Raw genomic sequence first — 26,077 nt, forward strand, 5'->3', positions numbered from 1 at the left:
GCAGTGGGAACAAGAAGGTAAAGCACAGTTGAAATGCAATCAGGATGAAAAGAAGAATGCCAACCATGAATGAAGAGCCCTCAGGTGCTGACCACACCTGACCAGCAGCACAGTACTGGATTAAACCTGTCCAGCCCTGCCCACACTGCCTTGGACTTCCCACAGAGTGCATGGGCTCACCAAGGGAAGGAACAAAGATCACAAGCCCAAGAAAGACCAGCTGCATCCTCTGTAGGGGCAGAGGCAGCCTTTAGGCCTTTACCTGCGTTGCTCTGCAGTGCTGTGCACACACACTAGGCCCCTGAAGGGGTGCAGAGAAAGGGGCACACAGGGGTGCAGCATGGGAGCAAACACCTTGCCACACATGTACCTTCATCCAGCTAAGCACTGAACACACCCTAAGCTCCTAGCCAAGACCTTACAAATGGCTGTTATGAGCTCAGAATTTCTTTGGCAATTTAGAAAAATGCAGGTGAGTTTATTCTGGCCTTGCCAGGTGCCAAGGTGATTGTCACACCGATGACAATTATCTTCACAACAAGGTTTTGGACTTTTTTGTAAAGGTTTAGCGAGGTTTGAAAACCTGGGCCTATATATTTGAACAATGTAATCAGAGAGCAAGAGAACAAACTATGAGGAATGCAGCAGTGCACACATACCTACAACTGTCTCTTCACTTAAAACAGACATACACTGTATGTATATATAAGGACAGTGACCATCTATATTCCATCTGTCCATCTATATAGCTATATACCAATTTACAGATGTTCATAAAGAAAAAATCAAGGGTACTAGAAAAGACCTCTTCACCCTTGGCAATGTTGATTATTGACTGGCTCATTCAGTTCCTGATGGAGATAGTGTGATTGCCTGGGATGTACCTTGCAGGTTTCTAAACTGAAGGCTCCAGAATCAATTTTGTGGTAACTGGTTAGATGTGACCAGCTTACAAACTCAGCAAGGGTGTCAGGAAGCAAATTCAAGTAGCACCATTACCGTCTTTTAAATACCAGGGGCAAGAAAGGGCTCCTGGTTGAGCAAGTGACAGGACAGAGCAGAGATTAACAACTTTGACTTGTTTTCATCTCCAAGGTGACAAACAGATGCACAGCAGGTCATGGCTGGTGGTGCAAAATGATGCTGAAGCTGACATCAGTGCACAGGAAGATTTGTCACTCCTGAAGTGAGGACAGTGCCAACAGCTTCTGCTGGCTTGGCTGGAGATCACCCCTTCCTCTGCTGACTGAGAGGTGCACCCTTCATGGGGCCATGTGCCAAGGGCAGCCCCCACCCTCTGCCAGCTTCCCTCTGGGTCTGCCCAGAGAGGGGCAGGACACAGAAAATGACCTTATTGGAAAGAAGGCAAGAACTTCTCCTTGGTGGCCAGAGGCTTCTGTCCCAGTGGTGACCAGGGGAGCTACACATGGATACTCCACTGCCAAACATGTTTTCACTTTCCTGAGTGGTGAAGTAGCGCCCCACATCCTGACGTCCTTTTTTTAAAGTAAACTGACCCTGTAAGGTTCTGTGGTGGTCAAACCATAAGGTACCAAATGCCACTGCAACAAGTAACATGTAGGTGTAAGAGAGGGAGAGTAGGAAAACTGAACAGTTAGACAGATTTTAAACTCAAAAACACACTCCTAAAATGTTCCAAAATAATCTTCCTTGTATTCAGGCATGCCTATAATTATGTTCTTCCCATCTCTGAGCCCTCATAACAGCTCTGGGCCACTCTGCATTGCCATCCAAAGCCATGATAGATGGGGACTGTTCTGGTGCTAGGCAGAAAAAGACAGGCTCTGCTCTACCAAAAAACCTCCCTCTTCCAGAAATGCTAACTCCTGTGTCCTCCTGCCTGGGAGAAAATCAGTGTGAGAATGGGGAGAGAATGTCTAGATGCTCATTCTCAAGGAACCAACTGGAAAACCCAAGGAATCAGAGAAGAAAAAGACTGCTGCATGACTATTTCTTATTAGTTGACGTACAGACAAAAAAAGTCAGGCACTGTCAAGCATGAAATCTTATTGGGACAATAGAGATGGAATTGCTACTGCTGACAGCAATGTTTACAAGGGCATGATGTGTCGATGCTGCACAGCATGAAACCAGCAGCCCCGTCTAGCTCTGTGAATTGTAACAAGAGGCAAAATATCCCATTTGGGACAGAGAGGAATTGTACCACCAAAAATAACCTCTCAGGTGTAAAATCCATTATAGGTGGATGTAAGGAAATGCAGAGGAGCCCAGCTGGCACAGCAGGAGGCTCCTGAGCTCTCTCCAGCCAAAGCACATAGCAAACCTGGTCTCTGAGAGATGACTTGCCAGTGGGTTTGAGGGCTTCCCATCACCTCCAGCCAAGAGAAGGTGGAGTAAAGGGAGCAGGAATGTGCTCCTCACGCCGTGGGCTCTGACATCCAGCCAGGGGGTATTGCTTAAGCATTCTGAGGCAACATGCAAGATATTGGACCATGTGCCTGCCTTCAGGCACTCTGAGCCTTGTTATCAGCCTGCCAAGAAACCAGTACCACTTCTTAAAGGTCTGCGTTTTTTTAAAGCCTCCACCACCAAATCTGTCAAAGGAACTTCCTACAGGGCAGTCTGGCAGCTCAGTCCAACAAGCCTTAAGACTGCTAATTTTGAGGCCTTCCAAAGAATAGTCTGACAGGCAAATGTCCCAGGAACAGCAGGTGCACAAAACTGTATTGTGGGGAAAGTCAACAAAGAAGGAGTACCTTGACCACAAACTTCATCAATAACTGTTCAGAATTATAAGGGGGGAGGCTGAGGCATGCTTAGACAGTATAAGACATTCTGGTGTCTTCACCTGAAGTGCTTAGCCACCATGAGACCCTTCATGTGCACACTTGTGCATCAGCTGCTCACAGCTTCTCCCTTAGGTTGTGCCTTCTGTCTCATGAAGCACTGAAATGCAAAAGGAGGATATGCATCCTGGCCATTAGATGCAGCAGCGTGGGGGTGAGCAGTGCCCACTCCAGCAGAGCTGTGTGACAGCTCATCAGGCAAAACCCAGCACCCAGCAGTTACTGCAGCAGCACAGGGAAATGAGGCTCTGCTGTGTGAGATGGCCACCACTCAACCAAAGCTGTTCTTACAGAAGTTTCCTCGCTGTAAGTTTGCTCTCTTCATATTCTATCGACTAAAAGTTGATGTGACTCATGTAAAGCACCTGAAAGAAGCACCTTGTGATGCCATCATTCCTACAAGAACAGCATCCTACAGACCTTGTTCTGCCCTGCTAATGAGCATCTCTGAAGTCCTTCTCTAGTGGAAGGTGTCCCTGCCCATAGCAGGGGGGTCAGACTAGGTGGCATTCAGAGGTACCTTCCAAACCAAATCACTCTGTGATTCTATGATTCTAGGTCCTCTGTGGGACATCTTTTCCCTGCCCCTGTGCCCTTTTGCAAGATGTCAGAGAATCATAATGACAGGGCTGCAGGAAGTTTCTAAACAAAGTGCTGATGGTGGGTGCACATCCCTACTCAGCCTGTGACCAGAGAAAATCAGAGAGCAGCTGATGCAGTCTACAAATGTTTCATTGCAGCCAGCACCCCGTTCCAGAGCTACAGGGAGGCAGTTTAGGGAAAATGAAGTGCCCACAGATCAGAAAATCATCACATTTCACTGATGTTAGTCCCTGATAGAATTCCAATATCTGACCTCCACTGTAGACATGTCTTTTGCCATGCTCAAATCAGCCAGATCAGTGCCCTAAGAGGAGATTTTAACTGGATTTCCTTTCAATATAAGACAACTAAGACAAGAATCCTTGGTTCCTAACCTGCACCTGTACTATGGATCTGCAGGAGCAAAGGAAAATCAGTCTCCAGCTAGAGCTATAGCCTTACAGGAATTATTGGAGGTATATGTTGACTACAAATATCTCTTAGCAGAATCTCAGATGAGATAAAACATTGGCAAGCTCCACACTCACATCTTATAGTCACCTGAAGAAAAGGCATTGGTTGCTTTCAGACCAACTGCTTGTCCCGTCTCTGAAGTCATGGGCACCATCATGTGGACAGTCACTGCCCCAGAAGCAACAACCCACAAGAATAAGGAAAAATCTGTGGAGGCACCTTCCTGTCATGACAGAAGGGCTGCAGAACAGAGAAACAAACCTCAGACTATCCAGAAGCACACACAAAACAGAAGAAGTCTAGCTGAGTATCTCACGGAATACCAGGAGTAGTTGAAGGTTCCTGCCCATGGCCTGTAAGGGTCCTTCTCACTCAAACCATTCTGTGATTCTGTGATTGCATGGATATGAAATGGGGAAATGAGTTGCAATCAGTCTTGTTGCAGAAGTTCAGCAAAACACTGCAATACTGCAACACTGCAATTCAGTGCAATACTTCATCTACCAGACACTCCTAAGTCCTGCTGGAGCAGGTAGGGACACCTATCTCCAGATTTTCCCAATTAGGAACTTCCTTTTCCATCTGTAAACTCTTCTCAAGTAAAAAGATTTTTAAAATAGGGGTTTGTCTTTTTGCAGCACATCTGGATGCACCTAAAATACAGCTTTTGGTGCTTGCTGATGATGGCTGTTGCTGCTCTGCCTGAGTTGCTGGATGTCTAGAGCCCCAGAGAGCCACTGGGCAGGCACAGGAGGTGCAGGCCATGCACACACCAGGGGCTGATGGCACATTTCCATGCCCTGCATATGCTGGCTACGCCTGAGCCAGTACATGTCTGCATCGTCCCCTGTGTCCATCTGCAGTCTCATGGCAGAGCAAGCCCTCGCCCAAGGCTTGTGCCTCAGCACCAGACTCAGCAAGGGAACCCCCAGCTTTTTTCAGCACTACAGCTTTCTCTGAGCTCTACCATGTCCTCATCACTATGCCACGACAAATTTGTGAAAGGGCTCTTCTCAAGTTCTGGCACATCTGGGAAATACAGCCAGCCTGCAGGCTTGGTTTGACCAGCTATTTATATAATTAGCTAAAAAGCACACTCAGTGCAAAATGCAGTCACCAGGTCTGATGTAAATGATCCCCAATGGGACTATTCTGCAAATACCAGGAGAGGGCAAAACGGGCAGGATTCAATCAACACTGAACAACCACCTCTAGCAGTGAAAAACCCTCAATGCAAAGAACACACACAAAGGAGATGGCAGACAACATCTGAGCTGAAGAGAGCCACCAGTCTCAGGACACCTCCATTTTCTGCATCTCACTGATTCCGCTCTGTCTGCTCATGGGAAACTTCGCGATCGGCAACAACAGCAATTACAGCTTACAATATTAACTCCAGAGCTTCCCACAGCACATCCAAGAAACTGCTTTTCCATTATCATTCAGGATTTCAGGAGGCTCTCATTTCAGTCAAGGAAATAATTCTGATTTTAAAATCCCAGTAAGCTTGAATTGCTTGAACCAACTGTGACAGCAGCAGATTTCAGCCACTACATGATAATCCTGGTAGTAGGGCTGCACTTTGTGCAGCCCTGGAGAAGGCAGCTGACCTGACAGTCCCTGCAGACCTGTTTACTCCTTCCCTGGGAGCAGGAGCACACCTGGGGGGAATAAGGAGACCCTGGCCTAGCCACACCCTCACCCTGGTGGTCACCCCACTGTACAGATGGAACAAGGCAATGGAAGACCTATTACTGCCTCTGGGGCACAGAGAAAGCTTGACACAGAAATACATGGCACTTGGAGAGTTCTTGATAGGACAGAGTTGCCAAATCATTTACATTATGCCTTGCTTTTGTGTAGGAATACAGCCCCTGCCTCTTTCCAAACACCACCTGCAACACCCACATCTCTGTGCCAGGGCAAACGAGCCTGAGCCACTGCAGCTCCCCTAAGCTCCCCTCATCACAAACATGTTTGAAATTCAAGCATTTGCTTCAACAGTGCAGATGTATGCTGACCCAAGAGACTAAGAGTACAAGATGCTGATGTACAAACAGGGAAAAGGGGGAAAATCCAGGAGCACACATCATGATATGAAGTGTGCGACCCTCCTCTCACAGAAACACCTTGGTCAAGAGCAGCATGTGAAGGAAACTAACCACCAAAAAGCCAAACACTCCATTCCTGACTTTGCTCTTCAGACCTCTCAGAAATCACTGTCATAATTTTATAAGTGGAGTACTAATTGTGAAAGTTCATAATATAATTTATCCATTGTAAGGCCAAACTTTTATCACCTGTCTCCATATACACATGTATGTGTAGGATGCATTAGAGACACGTAGATACATGCTCTGTACAGGCACATAGGTACATACATGCATTGCAACTGCACCTCAGCATTTCCTTCTCGCTGGATTCTACTCCTGATAAATCAGAATTATTCATCTTGCTCATGCCTTTTCTACACATTTTATATTAGCATTTATAATAAATATCCATCAAAACTGACAAGTCCCGCTTTTGCACAAAACTGCTTCTTCTTTCAAAAATGCATTCTTACAAAGGAATCCTGGCCAGCCCCAGTACTGGCACCATCAGGATGATCTGACAAGTCACCTACCCCTAAACTGAATTTCAGCTAAATTTATATGAAGAGGTTGTTCCTTGAAAAGCATCTAGCAGTCGACAGCTCCTGATGAGAACAGCTGGAGCTACAGCAGGGCTGTAAGGAGTGCTGGAAGTCTGGGCTTTTCATTAACATAGCTCTGAGAAAATCCCTGCTTCACTGAAGCCGGTGGCAAACTGGCAGGGCTTCACCTCAGAGCCAGAGGAGAGCTCTCTAGAAAACAGGGGCCCTGGGGACCACATTAGGAGAAAAGTGACAAACATGCTTGATGTGCACACAAGACAGCTGGTAACCTGCCTGCTCAGAAAGGGCAGCTGTGCTGGCAGGGAGTTTTCCTGTGCTGAGCTGTGCTCAGGTGAGCATCACTGATGGCCAGGGCAGAGCCAGTGCATCCCTCAAACCCCTCAGACACGAGCCGTGGGGACATCCTCATCTGGGGACAGCCAGTGCCATCCACCATGGCCACAGGGACCCCACAGAGGTCATGGGCTGGCAGCAGAAGCCCAGGGCACAGGGATGCAGGCAGACCCAGGTGTCCAGCTTGGCGTCACAAGGAGGCTGAGATTCACACCGATGGTGAGGAATGTGGAATCCTGCACTGCCTGACAGAGCTGAGGGTTCCACAGGGAGGATCTCAGCCCACAGGCTCTGTCACCTGGCTGGGCAGAGCCCAGTCTTTCCCTCCCCAGAGTACTCAGCTCAGGCAAACACTTTGCTCTCAAACATTTGAAGGTTGAAATGGCTTTTTGCTTCATTTCTATGAATTAAGAAATTAATAGAAAATGTACAGCTTTCTCAGAAACTGAGATGACATTATTTTAATACTACTGTAGTGGAGATCTGAGCTGACCTATATTTATTCTTTTCTCCCTAGAATTTCATGAGGAGTGAAATTTCAAAGAGAAATCCTATGCCAGCTGAGCTGCTCCCATTAATGTCTGGGATGGCTGGATCAGCACCAACGAGCCCATAGATATAGGGTGGTTCTTGAAACACTCAAGGGTTTAATTCTTATGCCCCGGGGCAGTCAAACTCCTCCTCCAGACATCCACAGCTATCCAGATGTGACACCAGCAGTGATGCAAATCACCAGCATGGCCAGAGCCTGCTTCCACAGCAGCACATCCAGGATGAACATTGTAAGGTGCACAGAAGACAAAAACTGAAAGTAAACTCCAAGTGTTCTCAGAAATTATGTCCAAGAACTGAAAAATGAGCTTCCAATTAAACGTAAAAAACCATAAATATGACCTGCACCAAAAGTAGATTGCTTTGGATAGAGCACGGATGAGGCCATCATTGCAATGTAATGGCAAAGGCCACATCAAACTCTACTTAAAATTATAATGCCAGTGTCTGTGTGGTGATGGAAAACCATCTCTCCCGAAGAGATAAAGAAATGGTGGGACAAGTGGCCCTGTGCAACCCCAGGAATGGAACCCTGAACACAAAGGACAGTCTACACCAGCAGGAGAAATTCAGATCAGTACTTGCCAACCCTGAAAAACCTCTTGCCCTTCCAAAGCTTCATCTCATTGGAGTCACTGGATTTATTCCTTGGGGTAAAGACAACTTCAGTGAGTAAGCACTGCTGAAGTGGGGCCAGAAGTCATTAAAGTAAACTCCAGCACTTCCTGAGGACTCTGGAGGGGGTTTCCTTCTCTTTCACCTCTGTGTGGGCTTGGACGTCTCCACTTGTCTACCCTGATTGCCTGCAGTACAGAGTGACTTTTCTGATTTTTATACATCTTCCCACTGCCTGTTTTTAGCAATTGCTGACTTGGCAGTAGGATATTTGCATTCCAGATGCTCCGTGCAGGCATCTCCCCAGCAGTGCCATAGAGCCTGGAGGCATGGTCAGTCCCCTTCCCATGCACTTGTGGAAATCTCTCTGTGTAACACTTTGGTGTTATGACACAATAAACTTGAAGTTTCTATTGGCAGGTGATTATTTTCTCTCCATAACCTTCTGCTTTTTTCCCTCTCACTGTTTTTCTGCTTTTAACTTTTTCCCTTGCAGTTAATATTCCCAGAAGGTTCAGTCCTTTGCACACCACTTGCACGGTGCAGAAGACCCCAAGAAAGTGCTGGAGAGGATACCATCAACCACCAACACCATCAGGCTCTGGTCACTGCATGAAGTGAGACAAGTAACAGGGACTTATGTCAATATGGACCTCATAACTGGTTAATTTATGCACTGGACTCCATCACCTGCTGGCTGCAATGTGTTTTTGTCCTGCTGAGGCTGAGTGTGGGCAGGCAGCACAAACACCTCTGTGGGGTCTGTCACCATCCATACTCCTGGGCCAGAACCAGGACCCCTCATACAGCAAATCCTCCCTGATGAGATCCCAAGTCAAAAGTGCCTAAAATGACTCAAGAAATCACAAAGAATAAATCTTGGGTGGGTAGAGAACCCACTCCTTCTCAGGAGGGGACAGGGCTTTTACACCAGAGCAGATGCTCACAGAGGGGTCTGGAAGGAGCAGGACACTGAGAGCACACACAGAGCCAGCACTGACTGCCAGAGGAGGGGACACAGGAGGGGACAGAGGAGTCCCACATTCCAGCCCTCACACACCAAAGATCCTGGTATTGGATGGAGTGGTATTTCTATCACCTGGGTACCTACAGTAAGATCTACTTCACCTTATGAAAATTTGGAAAGTCATAGCTGGAAAGGAACGTTTACACACTCATGACTAATTTCATGGCTGGCAGGGCTCTCCTTATAGCCCTGGGCCCTGCAGGGAGCTGCAGGCTGGCACAGCAGCTCTCCCCACCCGGGGCTCTGCCACAGCACAGAGCTCGGTGATGAGCTGGGAGCTCTCTGCTGCCACGGGCAGGACACTGTGACAAGAGGGCAGAACAGACGTGTGTTTGTCTCCACCATAAGGCACAGAGCAGCAGAATGCCCCCGGGCTCTCTCCATCTGCCATGTGTACACACTGCAAGCCCAACCTCAGGTAGGCACAGAGCTGTGGATGCCACACCTGGCTGTTCTGGGTAAAGCTTAGCACCAGCTGTGGTTGCTGTGCTCAACTTCTAGAGAAGTGGACTTCAGACAAAAGCAGAAAAAATACTTTACAAGCCTCTCCAGCAGCCTCCTAGAGTGGATACCTTGGCACCTTGGTATTGTCCCTTGATCACAAGAGGAGATGGCAGAGGAATCTGGCAGCATTTACTCCGTGTTAGGCTCTCTTTGGAGGCCACTGACCTTCTCATGCAGTCTCCAAGACATTTGTGCCCACTGCCCTTCAAACCTCTGCCTGGGTGTGAGTGCAGTTTCTTATTTCTGTCCCTCTGGGAAAACATAGCTGAGACACAACATACAAAATCACTCACTCATGCTCAGTGGTATGCCCTGTTTATCTCTCTGTCCCTGACATGTTCCTCTCATGTCACTGACTTGGCGAGCTCTTGTCCACCTTTGTCACTGCCAAGCACTTTTCCAGCTGATCTCCACAGTGGCCAAGGTGCTGGTGTCATTGGAAATATTCCCATCAGCTTCTGCACACAGGTCAGCACTTGTTTGGATATCCAGACATGCCTAATCCAGGGCATCCCTTCATGAAAACTTAACTCTGAAATGGGATGGTTCCACAGGAACCACACTGCACAGTGGTGGGTGCAATCCTTCTCATTTCCTTCTCATTTCTCTTAGTGTCCCGGCCCCTCGTGGAGCCTTATTCTCTCAGACAGAAGGCTGTGGCCCAGACACCTGGGAACTCCTTGCTTTAATCTGGGATTAAAAGCATTTCTCAAAGAGCTCAGACAAGAAAAGAAAACGCCATCACTTCCATCATCACACCAGATGCTGACAGAAATGTTGGATCATAATTTGGAAACAAAACAAAACAACTGGTACAAGTGGAAGTTTCCTGCCACACTGCTTTCAATTCCCCAAACTCCTCTACTTCTGAGAAGTCTCTGTTAAGACTGAATTTGAGATATGATCTCGGTAGCTCTTTGATACACATATCTCAATCTGCTTCGCCTCTCCTGCAGCAAGGAGGGGCCGGTGGGGGCACACACTTGCATCCAGTGTGGCACTTTGTTGAGGATGTCCTGCTGAATTTGGGCCACAGGCAGTTTGTGATCAGATGCTCATGGCTGCACAGAGCCTTTTGCTCGAATCAGCTGCATCTATAAAAGGGAAGCACACAGCCCAGCTGCTCTAGCACAGCCCATGTTCTTGGGAGGACACAGATTATCCTGTTGGGGTAGTGATGCCCCTCTGTGCCATCCCCTGCCTTAGCAGACACTGACTGAAAGGGTCCCAGCTGGCACACTCCAACACTGTGCCAGAGCACTCATAACCCTCGAGTGGGGTTCTGGTTTTGCGTTTCCTTTTTTCCACAAGTTGGACTTTGGTGATCCTTGTGGGTCCCTTTCAGCTCAGGATAATCTGTGATTTCAGCCATAGCAGGATGGGCCACACGACATTTCTGCCCATTAATGGTCTCTATTTTAATAGCATACAAGTAATGTTAGGGTCACAACAGGCATCCTGGACTTCCAGAGAAACTACTCTATGTAAATAGATTTCAGACTGACTTAGCTGCTGCTAAGGTTCACCTGCTGTCCCTGGTACCTGTTACCTTTAATACCCTTTGGTATTAAAGATTTCTGGACATTTCTGTGTCAGAAGTGAAGGCACAAGCATACTTGTGGAAGGTCAGGCACTCACACCCCAAAACCTGCAGCAATTGCTCCAAAAGGGCACTATTTCCCTGGGGAGAAATACCTAGTGTTTTGCACAAAGCAAGGAGGAGCCACAAGCATGGAGATTCTTGCAAGTCTTCTGGCTCTGTTCAGAAACCCACCAGGACCATTCCCATCTCTCTGCAAGAGTACAGGAACGAGATCCTTCCTGCAGTCGTGACAGTGCCCACAGCAGAGCACACACAGCAGCTGCCTGCTCCGAGGGCAGGATTTGCCCAGGCTGAGCAGCTCGAGCCCTCTGCAGAGCAGCAGGCAGGGGGCTCTGCACAAGGTGCAGCAGAGCTACACCCAGCATGCAGGTGCCAGCATCCCTCCACACCCACCCCTAGCTCTGTGAGAGCTCTTGGGAAGGACCAGCAGGCACAACAGGATTCCCACAGAGCACAGGTCTGGGCTCCTTGGTGCAGGGATGTCACTCTCCCATTGAGACAGCCCCAGCTCACACAGAGATGCCAGGTAAGGAGCACATCCCACGCCTCAGGCCTGCGTGCTTGCTCCAGGGTCCCTCTCAGCTGCCATGGCACAAACACAGCAGTTCCTGTGCTTACACTTGGGCAGAAGCCCCTCTGACATCTCTTCCACACCTGCACAGCCCTGCAAGATGGAGACCAGGGCTAGCAAAGAGAGGGGGGAAGGGAGAAGGAGGGCTGGGCTCTGCCTGGCTGTGCACTGGCCCTTCTTCCCCCATGCTCAGAGAATCCGCCAAAGCACTTATGGCCCAGCAACCTCCTTTGTCCCCAAAACACGTCCTGACCCCAGTCTCCTGTGCACCCACCTGTGGACAAAAGTGTCTTTTGCCCTCTTCTCAATGCTCAACAAGGATTGTTTAACACCACTTCAGAAAGCTTTGACTTCCAGAGAGGAGATGCTCGGCACTTCCCAAAATACATCAGGTGTCCATCATGAAATGACCACTGCTCAGCCGACCAGCTGGCTGCTGTTGCTGGGCAGTGAAACCAGCCCCTACTCACACACTGGCTGTCAGCTTTAGATGGAGCATTCAGCTTGCTCTGACTTGGGGTATTGCTGCCCCATGGTCACTCTGCCATTCCCATTGCCCATCTGCACCTCTACAACCCCTCCCTGAGATGCTGGGCTGGCCAAACTTGCCACCACTGCACCTGAGGAGGCAATCTGCAGGCAGAGCAGCAAGGTGTCTGCCCAGCACCCTCCACTGCTGGAGGCTGCAGCAGCTGCCTGTGTGTCTCTGCCTGCTCCTCGTGTCAGTCTCCAGTAGCATGTTGTTTAACCAAAAGTGAAAGCAACTGATCCCCCACGAAGGCACATCTGCTCCAAGTCCATGTTACAACAGGGGGAAAAATGACACCTTCAGCTATATAAACCAATAAAGACTGTCTGATTTGGTTTGCCCCTGTTGCTACCCAGCAAGCTCCCCACTGGGTTAAATACTGGTGACATCTGCTAATAAAATGTCAAGAGTGAGGAGAACAAAACTGATTAATGAATTATATCAAAGTGCTCAGTGCAGCTGGAAGGGCAAGTCCATCCCACCTCACCCCCAGGCCGAGGGCAGCCAGGACATCTGGACAGCACTGCACAGCCAGTGGCTCCAGGAAATGTGTGCAGGGAGGCAGAGCAGCAGGCACCCACCTTCCACAAAGGACACAATGCGAGGAGCTCTCTGAGGAGAGAGCCTCTCCAAAGTCAGGAAATGGTTAAATTAGCTCTGCCTCTTGTGCATCTACATCACGGTACAGGCCAAAACTAGGTGACATGCTTCTCCTCTTCATATCTGTGTCTGTAGCAGATACAGAGCCTTGGTACACCTCCACGGGCACAATGCACCCACCCACACTCCTCCACAAGGACCTTGTGGTCAGCAGGGTAGGGAGGGTGTTAGGGATGCTCCTGGGGGCCCCTCCCAACAAAGAAAGATGTTGGAGCACCTGACTATGCCTCTCCAAACCTGCAGCCCTGAGCCTGTTACAAAAGCATTTCAAACAGCCTGCTGAGGACAGCATTATTGTCCAGCTTAGGAGCTCAAACCCATGACTCATCCTGCCAAACTGATGGGGGTTGCTTTTGCAATCACATGCTCATTTCCAAATGTGAACTGAAAAAAGCTGAGAAGGTTCTCAGCTCTACTTCTAGAACTGTTTTTGCTTTTCAAGGAAACACTTAATCCTTTTCTCTGCAGTTAAAGCAGAGTCTTCTCAGAGGCACTGAAAAAATGGCTCTGTGGCACAGGAGCCATGTGGTGTCAATACAGACAGCCTGTCTCCTGACCTGGCTGATAAAACACAAAACTTCCACCCTACCTGCTGTCATGCATATATTTAACTATGCATTTATAACCTATATTTGGAAAAAAATACCAGGCGTACAATCACAGAGTTAAGTAACAATGGTATATTTAGCAAGAACCTGAGCACAAGGAGTTTGATATTTCCACCACCAAATTAGTTCCCACGTTGCTGCAATTTGCGCCCAAGCTCTTGCAGCTTTTCTCCCAGTTCAGAAAATCTGGGTCTAGTCTGCAACCCGATCATGTGTTTCCACTAAAGGACGCACATGACCCTGTTTGTGCAGCTCAGGCACCTGGCTGCTGATTTGAGCTGTGTTTCCCCAGGGGACGGGGGTGGTCTGGGGGTGCCACTACAGCTTCAGCCTGCCCAGCCAGCACGCCCTGCATCCAGGAGGGCTGGGGCAGCAAGGGGCAGTGTGGGCAGGGCAGGCACCTGGACCTGCACTCTTTGCAGGGAACATGGATGATCCTCAGCAAGAGGCTGGAGGCTGATTCAGCAGGAAAGGCACCCACCCTTCTCCTCGTGCCCCTGTGGACACACACATTCAGAGAGCTGGGGAATTACAGCTTGGAAATTCCTTTCAGGCCTGGATTTCTCCTGACTCTCAGCTCCATTCCCAGGCTGACAAGCTGACTGCAGCTTCAGTTAGGGAGGAGTCTCCCAGGGTGAGAACATGGTGACAAACAGAGTGGAATTCATCACCAACATTAACCCCTGGTGTCTTTCCCGTGGGACACATCCTGAGGTGCTGTCCCAAGGATGTTTTTCCCAATTGTCCAATGAGCTCCTGTCCTGTCCTGGCTGCACTAACACACTTTAAATCCGGGCTGTCTGTACAATAAATTGGCCTTTTTTCCCCAACGAGCTCCGTGTGTGCTGCTGTCCTTTCTCTCTCTTTGCAGTGCAGTAACCACACCCTCCGTGTCCTCAGTTGAAAAAGCCCCACTACAGTTCTGGTGTCCCCTCTGTTACACAAATTGTGTCCACAGCCATGGCCTCCGCTTCTCTCTGTAGGTTCTTCCAAAATGAAAATAATGCTCTAAATTAAAGGTATTTTAAAGAGACACCAGCACAGAATTTCTCCTCTTTTACCTTCCACTCCATCTCCTTTCTCTCCAAAACACTGTTTTCAGTAGGATGCAGAACAAAACAAGACCATACACCCTGTGGATCTGAGGAGTGTATCAGCAATATCCAACCCCAAGCAGACTGTGCTTACTTCCACCTTCCAAGACTGACAAGTGTCCCTGGTGAAGGAAGTCCTGAGTGAAGCAGCACAGCAGATGTCTATGTAGTTAATTTTCTGTCACTTTGCAGATATTTCCTATTTCAAGTGGCCCCAGAGTCAACACATTTGCGTCTCTTCCCCTATTCATTGACAGGAGGGGAAAGTTCCACAGTGTGGAGGAGGGCCTGGCTCAAAACTGACACACTGCCATAGCTTTCCAGAACACTTTCCAGAACACCAGACCAGCCCCTGCTCCTGGCCATGCATCACCAGGGTGGCCCCTGGCTTGTCTGTGACCTTGGCACAGTCCTGCTGGAACAGAACCAAACTGCTATGCAGGGGATGTGCACAGCTCCATCACATCACAAACACTCAGAAGGGCCCCAGCCCTGCCCCACCCTCTGGCTGTGCAGCCATGCCCTCCCCTCCCCAAAAACAGTTGCTGCAAGCAGCTCCTGCTACCTTCATCCCGCTTGCGCTTGTTGCTCTCAGTGCCAGGGGAGGCAATTCCCAGGATCCCACTGATGGAGTAGGACGAGCCAGCAGAGTCTGTGGTTACAGAGGACACCTGGGTGACTGATCCCGTGGAGGCTGCAAGGCAAGGACAAGCAGTCAGTCACAGGACAACACCAGCTTGCCCAAGAGCTACTGGCCCCCATGGCATGGAGGGGGTGGGCTGGGGCTCAGCTGGCCATCGTGGCCCCTCCAGCTCAGGAAGAGCCCTTACTGACCCCAGCCATGCCCAGTCCAGTCCAGCAGCTGGCCACAGCAGCCCAGGGCAGGGCTGGGAGCAGAGGCACGGCCAGCCCTTGCCCCCATCACAAGGGGCTGGGTCTCTGTGCTGAGGGACAGGAGATGCTTTTCCCTAGTAGTCAGACACCCCAGCTCACACCAGGCTCGGTGGAAAAGCTCATTGCCTGGGACAGCAGAGGCCCTCCAGTGACACAGTCGCCCATGTCACCAGCAAGGTGGACAGAGCTTGCTGGGACACGGTCATGCAGAGAGAGGAGCTGCCACAAGAGGGTACCCGGGACAGGAACCTCCTGCGAGCAGAGCAACCCGCACTTGCTGTACTAGCAGTGCACCCTGTTAGACCATGCCACTCGCCTCTGGCCAGTGGAGAACTTGCACAGCTGGGGTTACCCAGGGATGGACGGCTGAAAGACCCTGAGGTTCTCCGAAATGTGACCTAAACCCATTCTGCTTTGGAAGAGCCCTCAGAGGATGGTACTGTTTGTGTCCAGCGAGGGCAGTCACTCATCAGCAGCGTACACCAGTCTGGACGTGCCAGATTGCACAGCAAACACTGTCCTTGTGATGCTGTGGGTGCCCAAGGCTTCACGGAAGCAGGCAGAGGAGGGAGCACCACCATCACCTCCATCAGCTTACAGGCTGAGCCTGTCCTGCCACATCCCTACATCCTCGAAATCACCAGGCAGACCCCAAGGTAGGGTGGGGGGATACACTGTGGGACCACACCAAAGACCCCCAGACACGACTCACACAGAGAATACCCATGTCAGGAATCCCTGCTCCCTCTATCAGCTCCAAGCCCCGAGAAACAAGATTTTTCTTCTCTGCTCTTGACTTTTCCAAGGAGAGACACCACTTGAGCCACCACAATGAGATAAAGGAAGGTTTTCTACCCCAAGATTGCTTTGGCATTTTCTGGAGAGAAAGGCTGAGGGTGCAGGGTGTACAGCGTGACTCCTCTGACAAGCTGCACCGGGCAGCTCTGTGCGTCCACTCCCTTTCTCCCAGTGCCAACACACCCTTGCCAAGAGAGAACCAGCGAGCATTTCACCATATCACAGGAAACAGCATAAAGGCAGAGAGAAACTGGGGCCCCCACGTCTGGTGTGAAGCAAGGGCTGACCAGTGCCCTGACAGGTTTCTTGGAACAGGGACACAAAGAGAGCAGCCCTGAGCCCCTCCATCCCTGCTGCATTGCAGCACAAAGACTCCCACCCTCCCCAGAGAGACCCTGTCAGACAGGACAAGGGCTGAGGGTGTCTCAGCAGCCTGGGGGTCACCCTCCACCTGCATCACTGTTCTGTGGCTGAATTAAAAGTTTCATAAAGTTTTGCTACCTCTTCACTCAAGACTGCAAGTGCACAAAGAACTATGTAAGGGATGGTTGATAGATGGAAAAAACACATTCAAAACTACTTACTGACTAATGATGCAGAAAATGTTATGAATAAGTATCCCTTTCTTGATTTATTACTTTAATTATCTGACATTCTATAGACCCCTATTAGTGGGGTTTTTTTGGTTTAGATTTCAATTTTCTGTCTCATGGTGAAAGCTATTTATCATAATAATCAGTAAAATTCAAAACCTTTTAGCAGTATTTATAAAATTCATTTACTATGTTCAGCCCTTGGAGAATGACAAAGAAGGCACATTAGCACGTGTGCTGAAGTGTTTTATGCAGAATTATCTGTCCATAAGAATGATTAAAAGTTCTTCAGAATATTTGTAATCCATTATTATTTTTTTAATGTATTTTTAAAAAAGTTTTCCTTACCTATGCTGTGACTGGAAGCTGGGACCTGCTGGTTGGGTGGCTGCTGCACCTTGGTCCGTATGATCCTGTGAGGAATGGAAAAAAAATGACCACTTAGCTATCCTTAGGCATGCAATGGCAGGGGGCATTAGGCACTATTTTTTTCTATGCAGGACACTGATCAGTACAAGAAATGCCTCTTTCCATATGCTCCCCTCACCATTCACTGAAAGATCAAAGCTTGGCAGGTGGACCCAGGACCACACTTGTGCCCCCAGCCCCTGCCAGGGTGACATTCCACAGAGTCACAGACTCACGGAATGGTCCGGGCTGGAAGAGACACCAGCTGACAGTGGGTCCTCTGGTACCAACCCCGCTGCTCAAGCAAGGTCATCCCAGAGCACACTGAGGAGGATCGCATCTGGATGGTTCTCAGGATGCTGCAGAGTTTGGTGCTTTGGGGACTTTGAGGACCCAGTCCTCACTGCCCAGGAAAGAGATATCCAAAGCTATCTGAGCAGGCAGCAGGACCCCCTCCCCAGGGAGCTGGAGCCTTCTGAGCCCAGGTTCAGGCTGTGGTCTGCACTCTTGGCTGCTGGGACACATTGGCAAGGCTCTTTCTTCCTAGAGCATACCAGATGTGGCACTCGCATGACTAGAGGCAGCTGGATACCTTGGGAAAGGATCAACTTAGCCAAATTATTATTTTTTTAAAGTGTTGTAATAAATGCTTATCTTAAAAGCTGGATGGCCACATTTATCATCACTGGGTAGATGCAGCCGGTGCTCTGATTGATAGTGACGTCAATGAGAAAAAATTCAGAGACTCAGATAAAGCAGAAGGCACGTGTGGAGGTGCAGGACAGAGGGTATACCTGCCACAACGGGAGATTCTGGGGAGATGCTACACACATTGTTTACCTGCCCATGAAAAAATGCTATGGAATAATAAAAGGGTCAGAAATACCTCTGGAGATCACACAGCTCTGCCTCAGGCTGTGGCAGAACTGGAACAGGCTGGGAGGGAGCACGCCCTTGGTTCACCACACATCCCCCAGCCCCAGGCACTACTGTCACGCCAGAGCGGACATTTCCCCTCTCTGTGCCTGACAAATTCCCCTCCCATTCCTGCCTGCCAGGGATGGAGAGGAGAGGAGAGGAGAGGAGAGGAGAGGAGAGGAGAGGAGAGGAGAGGAGAGGAGAGGAGAGGAGAGGAGAGGAGAGGAGAGGAGAGGAGAGGAGAGGAGAGGAGAGGAGAGGAGAGGAGAGGAGAGGAGAGGAGAGGAGAGGAGAGGAGAGGAGAGGAGAGGAGAGGAGAGGAGAGGAGAGGAGAGGAGAGGAGAGGAGAGGAGAGGAGAGGAGAGGAGAGGAGAGGAGAGGAGAGGAGAGGAGAGGAGTTGTCAGATGGAGTGGGCTTGGGGGTGAACCTGCAGGAATACACAGCACCTCCTTACTGGTAAACCCCCCATAAGCAGACACAGGGACCACCACTGGTGACGCCCAACTCCATCCCAGGGAAGGATGCACTGCCACCCCCTTCCATTCCTTGGAGGAGGCTGATGGAGGCTGGCAGAGGTCTGTTCTGCCCACAAGCCATCTTTCAGCTGCCAGCCCCAGCCTGAAGCTGCTGCACAACCAGGAGATGGGTTACAGCAAGAGAGCCCAGAGGAGCCAGCCCAGTGTGAGGGGCATGAACAGCTGGGAGAAGCTCGGGTGGGGGAGCACAGCCAAGCAGACAGGACCCTGCATGGTCAAGGCTGGAAACAACCCACTGCACAAGGCTGTCATGGTGAAGAAAGGGTGTCCAGGCCCTCTGACACATCAACATCTTTATCTCTGGAGACTAGAGCAGTTGAAAGCAGCTGGACAGCTCTCAGCTGATTTGAGCAAAGCTAATCACAATGATTAATTAAGTCTTAATCACACAGACTTGCTTCTGCTATTGAAGAGTGGCCTATTATTAACGTTGATGTTATTAATTAATAATAATTATTACTATCATTCACTCTTACATGGAGGCAGCTGATCAAACTTGTCTGCTCAAAGCCCCCTCAGTAGCGGGGATGAGCTGGGTGCAGTCCATCCCCACAAACCCCAAAGCTCCACAGGAACAGCATCAGGATTTTGGGAGGGAACAGCACAGCCCTGGTGAGCACCCCCTGCACTGTGGGGACAGGGACAGAGAACCAGGGCAGTGCAGGACAGGAGCCACTCAGCAAGATCTGGGCTCAGGTTTGACCAGGCAGCCCCTGATTTGTACCTCAGTGGTGAACAAGAACATTGTGGGCACGGGCCTGCATTCTTCCCCACCAGCAAAGCCCTGAAGTATACATTCCGTGTTAAATAGGAGCATATAACCCACAGACTGCTGGAGCTGTAGGATTCAGCATTAAAGCCAAATGTTTTGATGTGAATTTCAGGTTCTTTGTCACATGATTGTTCAGTCTGGGTTTTCACGATGAGCTCCTAGGCTGGCAAAAACAATTTTCTGGGTAAACAGATTGACTCAAACAGATTGCATGCATTTTTTAAAAGGCATTGCAAACCTTTGAGAAAAGGAGAATATCTCAGGTAGAGTCAAAAGCAGATGAGAAAGAATTTAAGGCCAAAAAAGACTTACAGCCAAAAGCCTTGGTGACGCATCACGAACTGGGTTTCTGATATAAGGGCAGTACAGGGTGTGGACATTATGAGTATGAAAACCCAAGCAAGAGGAACACGGAAACTGGCTCAAAATATGACTGGAAGCTACCTAAATCTCCCTTTTACCTAGAGCTGTGACTGCCTTTTCTGTTAGTTTTTTGGAGGACATGTGAAGTTCTCCTATACAAGCATATATATAACAGCCATGCTTCTCACGTGACTCCTTGACATTAACAGAAGCAGAGCTTTTCCTTGGGTATTTGATATTTTCCTTAGGTTTTCCTGGTGTCTGTAATATTTCTCAAAGCCTCTTTAAACTGAAGATACCATATCCACAGAGTTACTGCATGCTGCTCTGGAGCCTCCAAGTAGCCAGGGCTGCACAGGAACGGACACTTTTTTTCTTTCAATTCCACAAACATATGACTCGACATTTAGTCCATCAAGGCACAGACTGCACTCTCCACGAGCTCTGGGGAAGCCACTCCGGCTACTCAAGCGGCAACTCCGTGAATGCAAATCAGACTGGGATAGCCAATAAAAGAATATTGCACCAATTTATTTCACGTCTGGACGCAAATGAGACATTTTATAGCGAGCTGCATTCGAAGAATTTGCATGCAGTTGCACAAGTGAAAATCATCTCACCAGCGTGGTGAGGAGGAATCCTGGAGCAGAGTGAAAATCAAAGAGCCCTGCTTGCCAGGGCCATGGGTGCCCAAAAGCTCTGCTATTCAAGAACTCATCTCTTACTGTTGCTCTGGCAGGGCTGGAGATCTCACCTGGTATTTCGCTGGGTTTTTCCAGCCTTATATGCCACTTTTATGTCAGGAGGAAACCATGAGCACAGAAGGTATAAAGGACAAGGAGGTGGGTTAGAGCCCCTAACCCAGCCCTGACCCACAAAGCCATGGCAAAACACCCAAACATGGGACCGAGTCTCCAAATGAGACTCCCCTGCATTTTTACAAGAGCAATTCAAGGCCACTTAAGTTCCCCAATGCAAAAAGCAGACAGCAGAGGCCTTCAGAAACTACCAACCAAATTCTCCCATTGAAATTCACACTGAGCAGAGGCCTGGGCCAATGTCAGCAACACCTGTCAGATTTCAGGTGACAAAATGGTACCTCAGACCCATGCCTTGGGTTCCTTTCTTTCCCAGGTAACTGCCACCCCACTCAATGGCCATCTGAGCTTCCCCCCTGAGCAAAGCATGTCCCACAGAGCAGAACAGGGGCTTTGTAGGGTCATTCCCAGCAATGTCCTCCTACTCACAGACAGGGGAAAGGATGGAAAAGCAGCAGAGGCTGGCAGGAGAACCTGCCCACTCCGAGGAGCCCCTCATCATGCACGGTGCTTCAGCCACAGAGGGAAGCACACAGCTGCTCCCCAGCCCCAGGGAAGCAGGTGAAGCTGCTTTTCTTACAAACAGCCCCGAGCACCCCGTCCTACTAAAAGACAGAGGCCTGGTGATAGTGCTTCCATGGAGCATCCCACCCCAGGAGCACCCTGAGCTTTACCTGTTGATGGAACTGACGCTGGGCACGGTGTCGTTGTCACACACTCGCTCAGCAAGGAGTCTGTCCCTGATCTCCCAGGCAAACATGGTGGGATTTTGGCGTTTGTACTCTGCGATTTTTTCAACGACTTTGGGTGTGGCGACCTTTGGTTTTGATCCTCCAATCACTCCAGGCTTAATACTCCCGGTTTCATAATACCTGGGACAACATCCAAAACAAAGCTTTGGTTATCACACTCGGACAGAGAACATGCCCTGAGATTTATAGAGAACATCATTTCAAGGTAACCAAACCCCAGCGAATCCTGACATACATCTTCACTTTCACATACACATTTTCTGCCTGCATGGTTCTTTATCACCTAATAGATTAACTTATAGTAATTGGAATTTGGCCTCAGGATACAATATATATTTTTCTGTAATAGCGAGACAAAAGAAACAACGCAAGATTAAGGGGCACGCTGAGATCCAAAATTAACTGAAAATGTGTGTTATTAATCAGCAGTACTGGCAATAATAGAAACAAATCACACCAAAGACTACTTTTTACAGTGGACTCTTTTGTAGTAAATTACTGTTTTTACAGAAATACTGTCATTAATATCTACAGTTTGTTATGATTCAAAGTGAAATGAAAGCTAGGTATTGTATTTTATTTGCACCTCTGAGATAAATACACCAGCATATCTTTTTCCTGTTTTATGATTTTAATATGCATATTATGGTTTTAATAGTTCCTATTTTTCAAAATGTATCCTCTTCATCACTATTTTTTTTTTCAGTAGTTTCAATAACAAATTTTGAGGGAAAGGGAGCTGCTCATGCTCCAGAGGGCTCCAGCTGAGGCATGGATCAGTTTCTGTGGCCAGCTCTTCCTCGGGTGCAGCATCTTCACCACCAGCAGCAGCTCTGCTGATGCCATGTCCCCAGGAAAGTTGGAGAATAAGATCCCTGATCCGAAATAAATCCGACAGATTTCTTCACATTAACATCACACAAGATCAACTGCTTTTGGTAGCTCTGCTGTAATACATGGCAGCTGAGATCCTGGGCCCTGCAAGTCTCCCCCTTTAATTTTTAATCTTGAACATGCTGTTAAGAGCAGAAGTCACATCTTACATGCTGAGGGCCAGAATGGAGACTGAGAATGAGACTATTCCTGCATGCTGCATTCCTCCCACAGCCCCCAGCTTCTTTGTATCTTGTGAATTTTCACAGATGAAAAATGAACCCCAGCTACCACTCCAGCCGCCCTAATCCTGCACACCCAGATCCTAACGCCCTAATCCTGCACACCCCTTTCATACAGAGCACACTCCGTCAGCCTCTCAGCCAGGTGCCCACCAAGCTGTGCTTGCAGCAGCACAATCACAACTGCTCACTGTGCCCACACTTCTAGCTCAGAAAAAACTCCCAAGAAGAAAGATAAGGCTGCTAATTAATAGATTTTCCCCGCAACCATCTGACATAACCATTATACAAAAGAGAAAAAAACTCCTCCATCTTTCAGGCCTGAGCAGAGCACGAACAGTCTGCACAGCCAAAGTCTTCCTCACTGAAACATGAAATCAAGTTCATCAGATTTTGCCAGGCTACCCGTTCTCAGTGTTTCTGGGAGAGCTCTGTGTGCAGGGCATGAAGTTCCTGTAAAGAGACTGACACTGAATTGTTCATACATGTTCTCAGATACTCTCTGTGCAGATGCTGCCTACCAGTCTCCATGAGCCATTTATGCAATATCAATAATGGCAAGTGTTGAGTGTTAGAGATTGATTAACATTCCTGCTGCCCCTAAATGCTGTCAGCCTTAGAGAAGAGGGAAAAAATTTAGTTCCTCTCACACTTCCATGAGGACATAACAAAACAATGGCAAACATGGCCCATAAACCATTTTGCAACTCTAGCCTCAAACCTTGAGGTTGAGGTTGCTGACACCACTTCTTTGAGGAGAATGTGGAATGCAGCCGAACAATACTACAAATACTACCAGACAAGGAGTCACAATTCTCTTAGCTCTAGTCAAAACGTTGGATTTCACAAATGTTTCTTCGTGCTTTTTCACAACAGTGCCCGTGGTCAGTGCCCTGCAGTCCAGGCCAGCCTGGCCAAGAGGAGCAGTCCCATCAGCACAGGATGCTGTGCCTGCTCAGAGCAGCCACGGCTGTGCCAGGGCTGATCAGCACGGCAGGAGAGCCAGGGAGGATCCCTGAACAGCAGCTCACCAGGGACAGAGCAGCAACACCTCTACTCCCAAACTCCTTCACCTCTGCCCTCCTGCCTGCTCTCATGGCCTCAAGATGAACCCACAGGAGGGCTGGCCCAGATCCCTTCCCTGGTGCAGGGGGAGGTCATCACGATGGGGACAGTTCCCACCCTGCACTGCCACTGATATCCCCCTGCCCTCCACGCTGGCCATGGATGTGGGTGCAGCCACAGGGCCTGCAGGCTGCATGGCTGCAGCATCCCTGACTCCCTTCTCCATTCCACAGCCAAGGATGACTGCAGCCAGCCTAGTTCCACGTGCAGAGCCTTTTGCTTCAGAGAGATGCAAAAGCAGGTGTAGGGTGGGCACCACCACAGCACCCTCGTCTGAGAGTTAATAGCTTCCCTGGCCCTGCAACAGCTGGTTACCTGCCTCTAGATGTTTTTTTAAAACTGCATCTAGTACTGACAAATTCTGATAAAAAAATTACAAATGCAAGGATTTATCATAAGGATTCCCATTTCTGTACACATATGAGAAAACATATACACGCAGAGATGCAATTACAGAGACATTTTACCCACTGTAATTATTAGTTAGGAAAATAATGAGCTATGAAATTCCAATTTATTGTTGACAACTTTAATGACAGAACTCTGGAACCTCACTCTGAGCTCTATAGTGCAAATATATCTAACAGCAGACCTAAACTGCCAAAAGTAAAAGAATCAGACTTTTGCCTCGTTGGTAAATAAATTGTCTGCTTCCAAGCTGTGTGCTGGTCCTGGTGGGAATTGCTGGCAATTCCAGCGTGACAGTGAGCATCACCAGGCAGCCAGGCAGGGAGCAGGAGCCTGTGCTCGCTGCACACGTGGAGCTGTGACTGAGTGAAACAGCCCATGGTGGGCAGCATAAAGCCCATGGAAAGTTTCCCTCTGTACAGCAGCTCAGGGCGTTTGTGTTCTCAAAACTCCAGCAGGAGAAGTGGGTGTGGGCTGCAGGGAAGGCATATCCCCGCGAGGAAGGCGTGAGAGATGAAGAGGAGCGCCGAGGGCAGCCTGCACACTGCAGCTCTGAAACTGAGCGGGGATGTGGAGGAGCTGCTCACCAGTTTGGGCAAGTAGAGGTGAGATGGTTGTGTGGAAAACAGCGACAGGATCTGCAAAACCAGGGGCCTGTGATCCTGACAAATCTGAACACTAATATGGCCACTCATTGATCAACACATCCCCTGTGCGATACTACAAAAAAAATCCCTTAATCGTCTTTGCAGCTATTCTATGTTCAGGAAAGTATGTTTTCTAGGAACTGGGAAAAAAAATTAAAATAAAAATAGTAAAATTATAGACAATGAAATTAACTATAAATCTTAGCAAACAAGTCAGTAATTAACTTTTCCAGATGATAAAAAAAAATACTTCGTAAAAAAAATTTCCCTTAATATAAGTTGCCCAAGTCTGTAAGAATACCTGGGGTTCAAAATCCTTTGGAAACTGTACTTTACACAAATTAGGTTCAGGTTTGCACGGAGGATTAAAAAATCAAAAAGGGAAAAAGCAAGCATGGCATTTTTTACCAGAAAATACGCCAAATTTTAAAAGGCGATCAGGAAATAATATTAATTCAGAGTTTCATATACTGTTGCCGTAGTGTTTAGAGCAGCTCCTGGCTGAACAGAGAGCTACTCCTAAAGTAGCCAAAATATCTTTAGGATGATTACTGGTCACTTATATCGTTCTCTGCTCTCTTAATCCAGTAGAAGACTGGAAAAAGACCTTTGATTATAAACACTGGGACAGATTGCAGAATAGCTTGCACGAATGCACATGCCGCAATATTGATGAAATATATAACGATAATATTTTAAAAGAGTTCTACTCAAGGAGCAAAACAAGTAATTTCCACAAGTTCTGCCTTTTTTTCACATTTTGCTGAATATGACTCCCAGATTTCCTTTCCTGTTCAGAGCAGACAAGTGCAGGACATTCATTATATATGCAGCAAATACTCGTGGCATTCTACACTTTGCATTAGAATTACCCACAAGAAACTGTAACAAGACCTATGGATATTGTCTCTTTCTTCCCACATCAGACATAAAAAACCACGGCTGCTCAGGAGGTCGCTCCCCTCACTGGACTGCTCGCCCGCCTCCGTTTGTTTGCAGCCTCTAGTTGTGGGACTGGCACCGACGCTTCTCTCCTGACGGACACAGAAGGATTTGCCGTCCCCCCTTTACCTGCCAAGTATTTTGCTGACACAGCCGTGGCTGACGCGGAGCTGCCGGGAGATGTCACACGGCCGGACCCCTTGGTGGGCGAGCTCCACGATCCTTTGGCGAACGACATCTGGGAGGGGGCGGCCGTTCACAAAAACACCCCCCAGCTGATTCACGCCTCCATGTCCTGAAACACACGGGGGAGGGGGAGAAGGGCCGGAGAGAGCGGTGTGAGAGGTGCAG

General features: G+C 48.7%; 1 protein-coding gene across 1 annotated transcript in view; it reads right to left on the reverse strand.

Moving 5' to 3' along the window:
* The window catches only part of PAX5 (paired box 5), a 129,692-nt gene that overhangs the window by 95,784 nt on the left and 7,831 nt on the right, over nt 1-26,077 (reverse strand). Inside the window, exons 2-5 of the mRNA XM_014889969.2 lie at nt 25,856-26,021; nt 21,412-21,609; nt 17,270-17,334; nt 15,202-15,330 (exon numbers count right to left, since the gene is read on the reverse strand). Of these exons, the coding sequence (XP_014745455.1) occupies nt 15,202-15,330; nt 17,270-17,334; nt 21,412-21,609; nt 25,856-26,021 (558 nt within the window). The remainder of the gene's footprint in view (nt 1-15,201; nt 15,331-17,269; nt 17,335-21,411; nt 21,610-25,855; nt 26,022-26,077) is intronic.

Source organism: Sturnus vulgaris, chromosome Z (genome assembly GCF_052056855.1).
Source record: "Sturnus vulgaris isolate bStuVul1 chromosome Z, bStuVul1.hap1, whole genome shotgun sequence".
Taxonomy (NCBI): Eukaryota; Metazoa; Chordata; class Aves; order Passeriformes; family Sturnidae; genus Sturnus; species Sturnus vulgaris.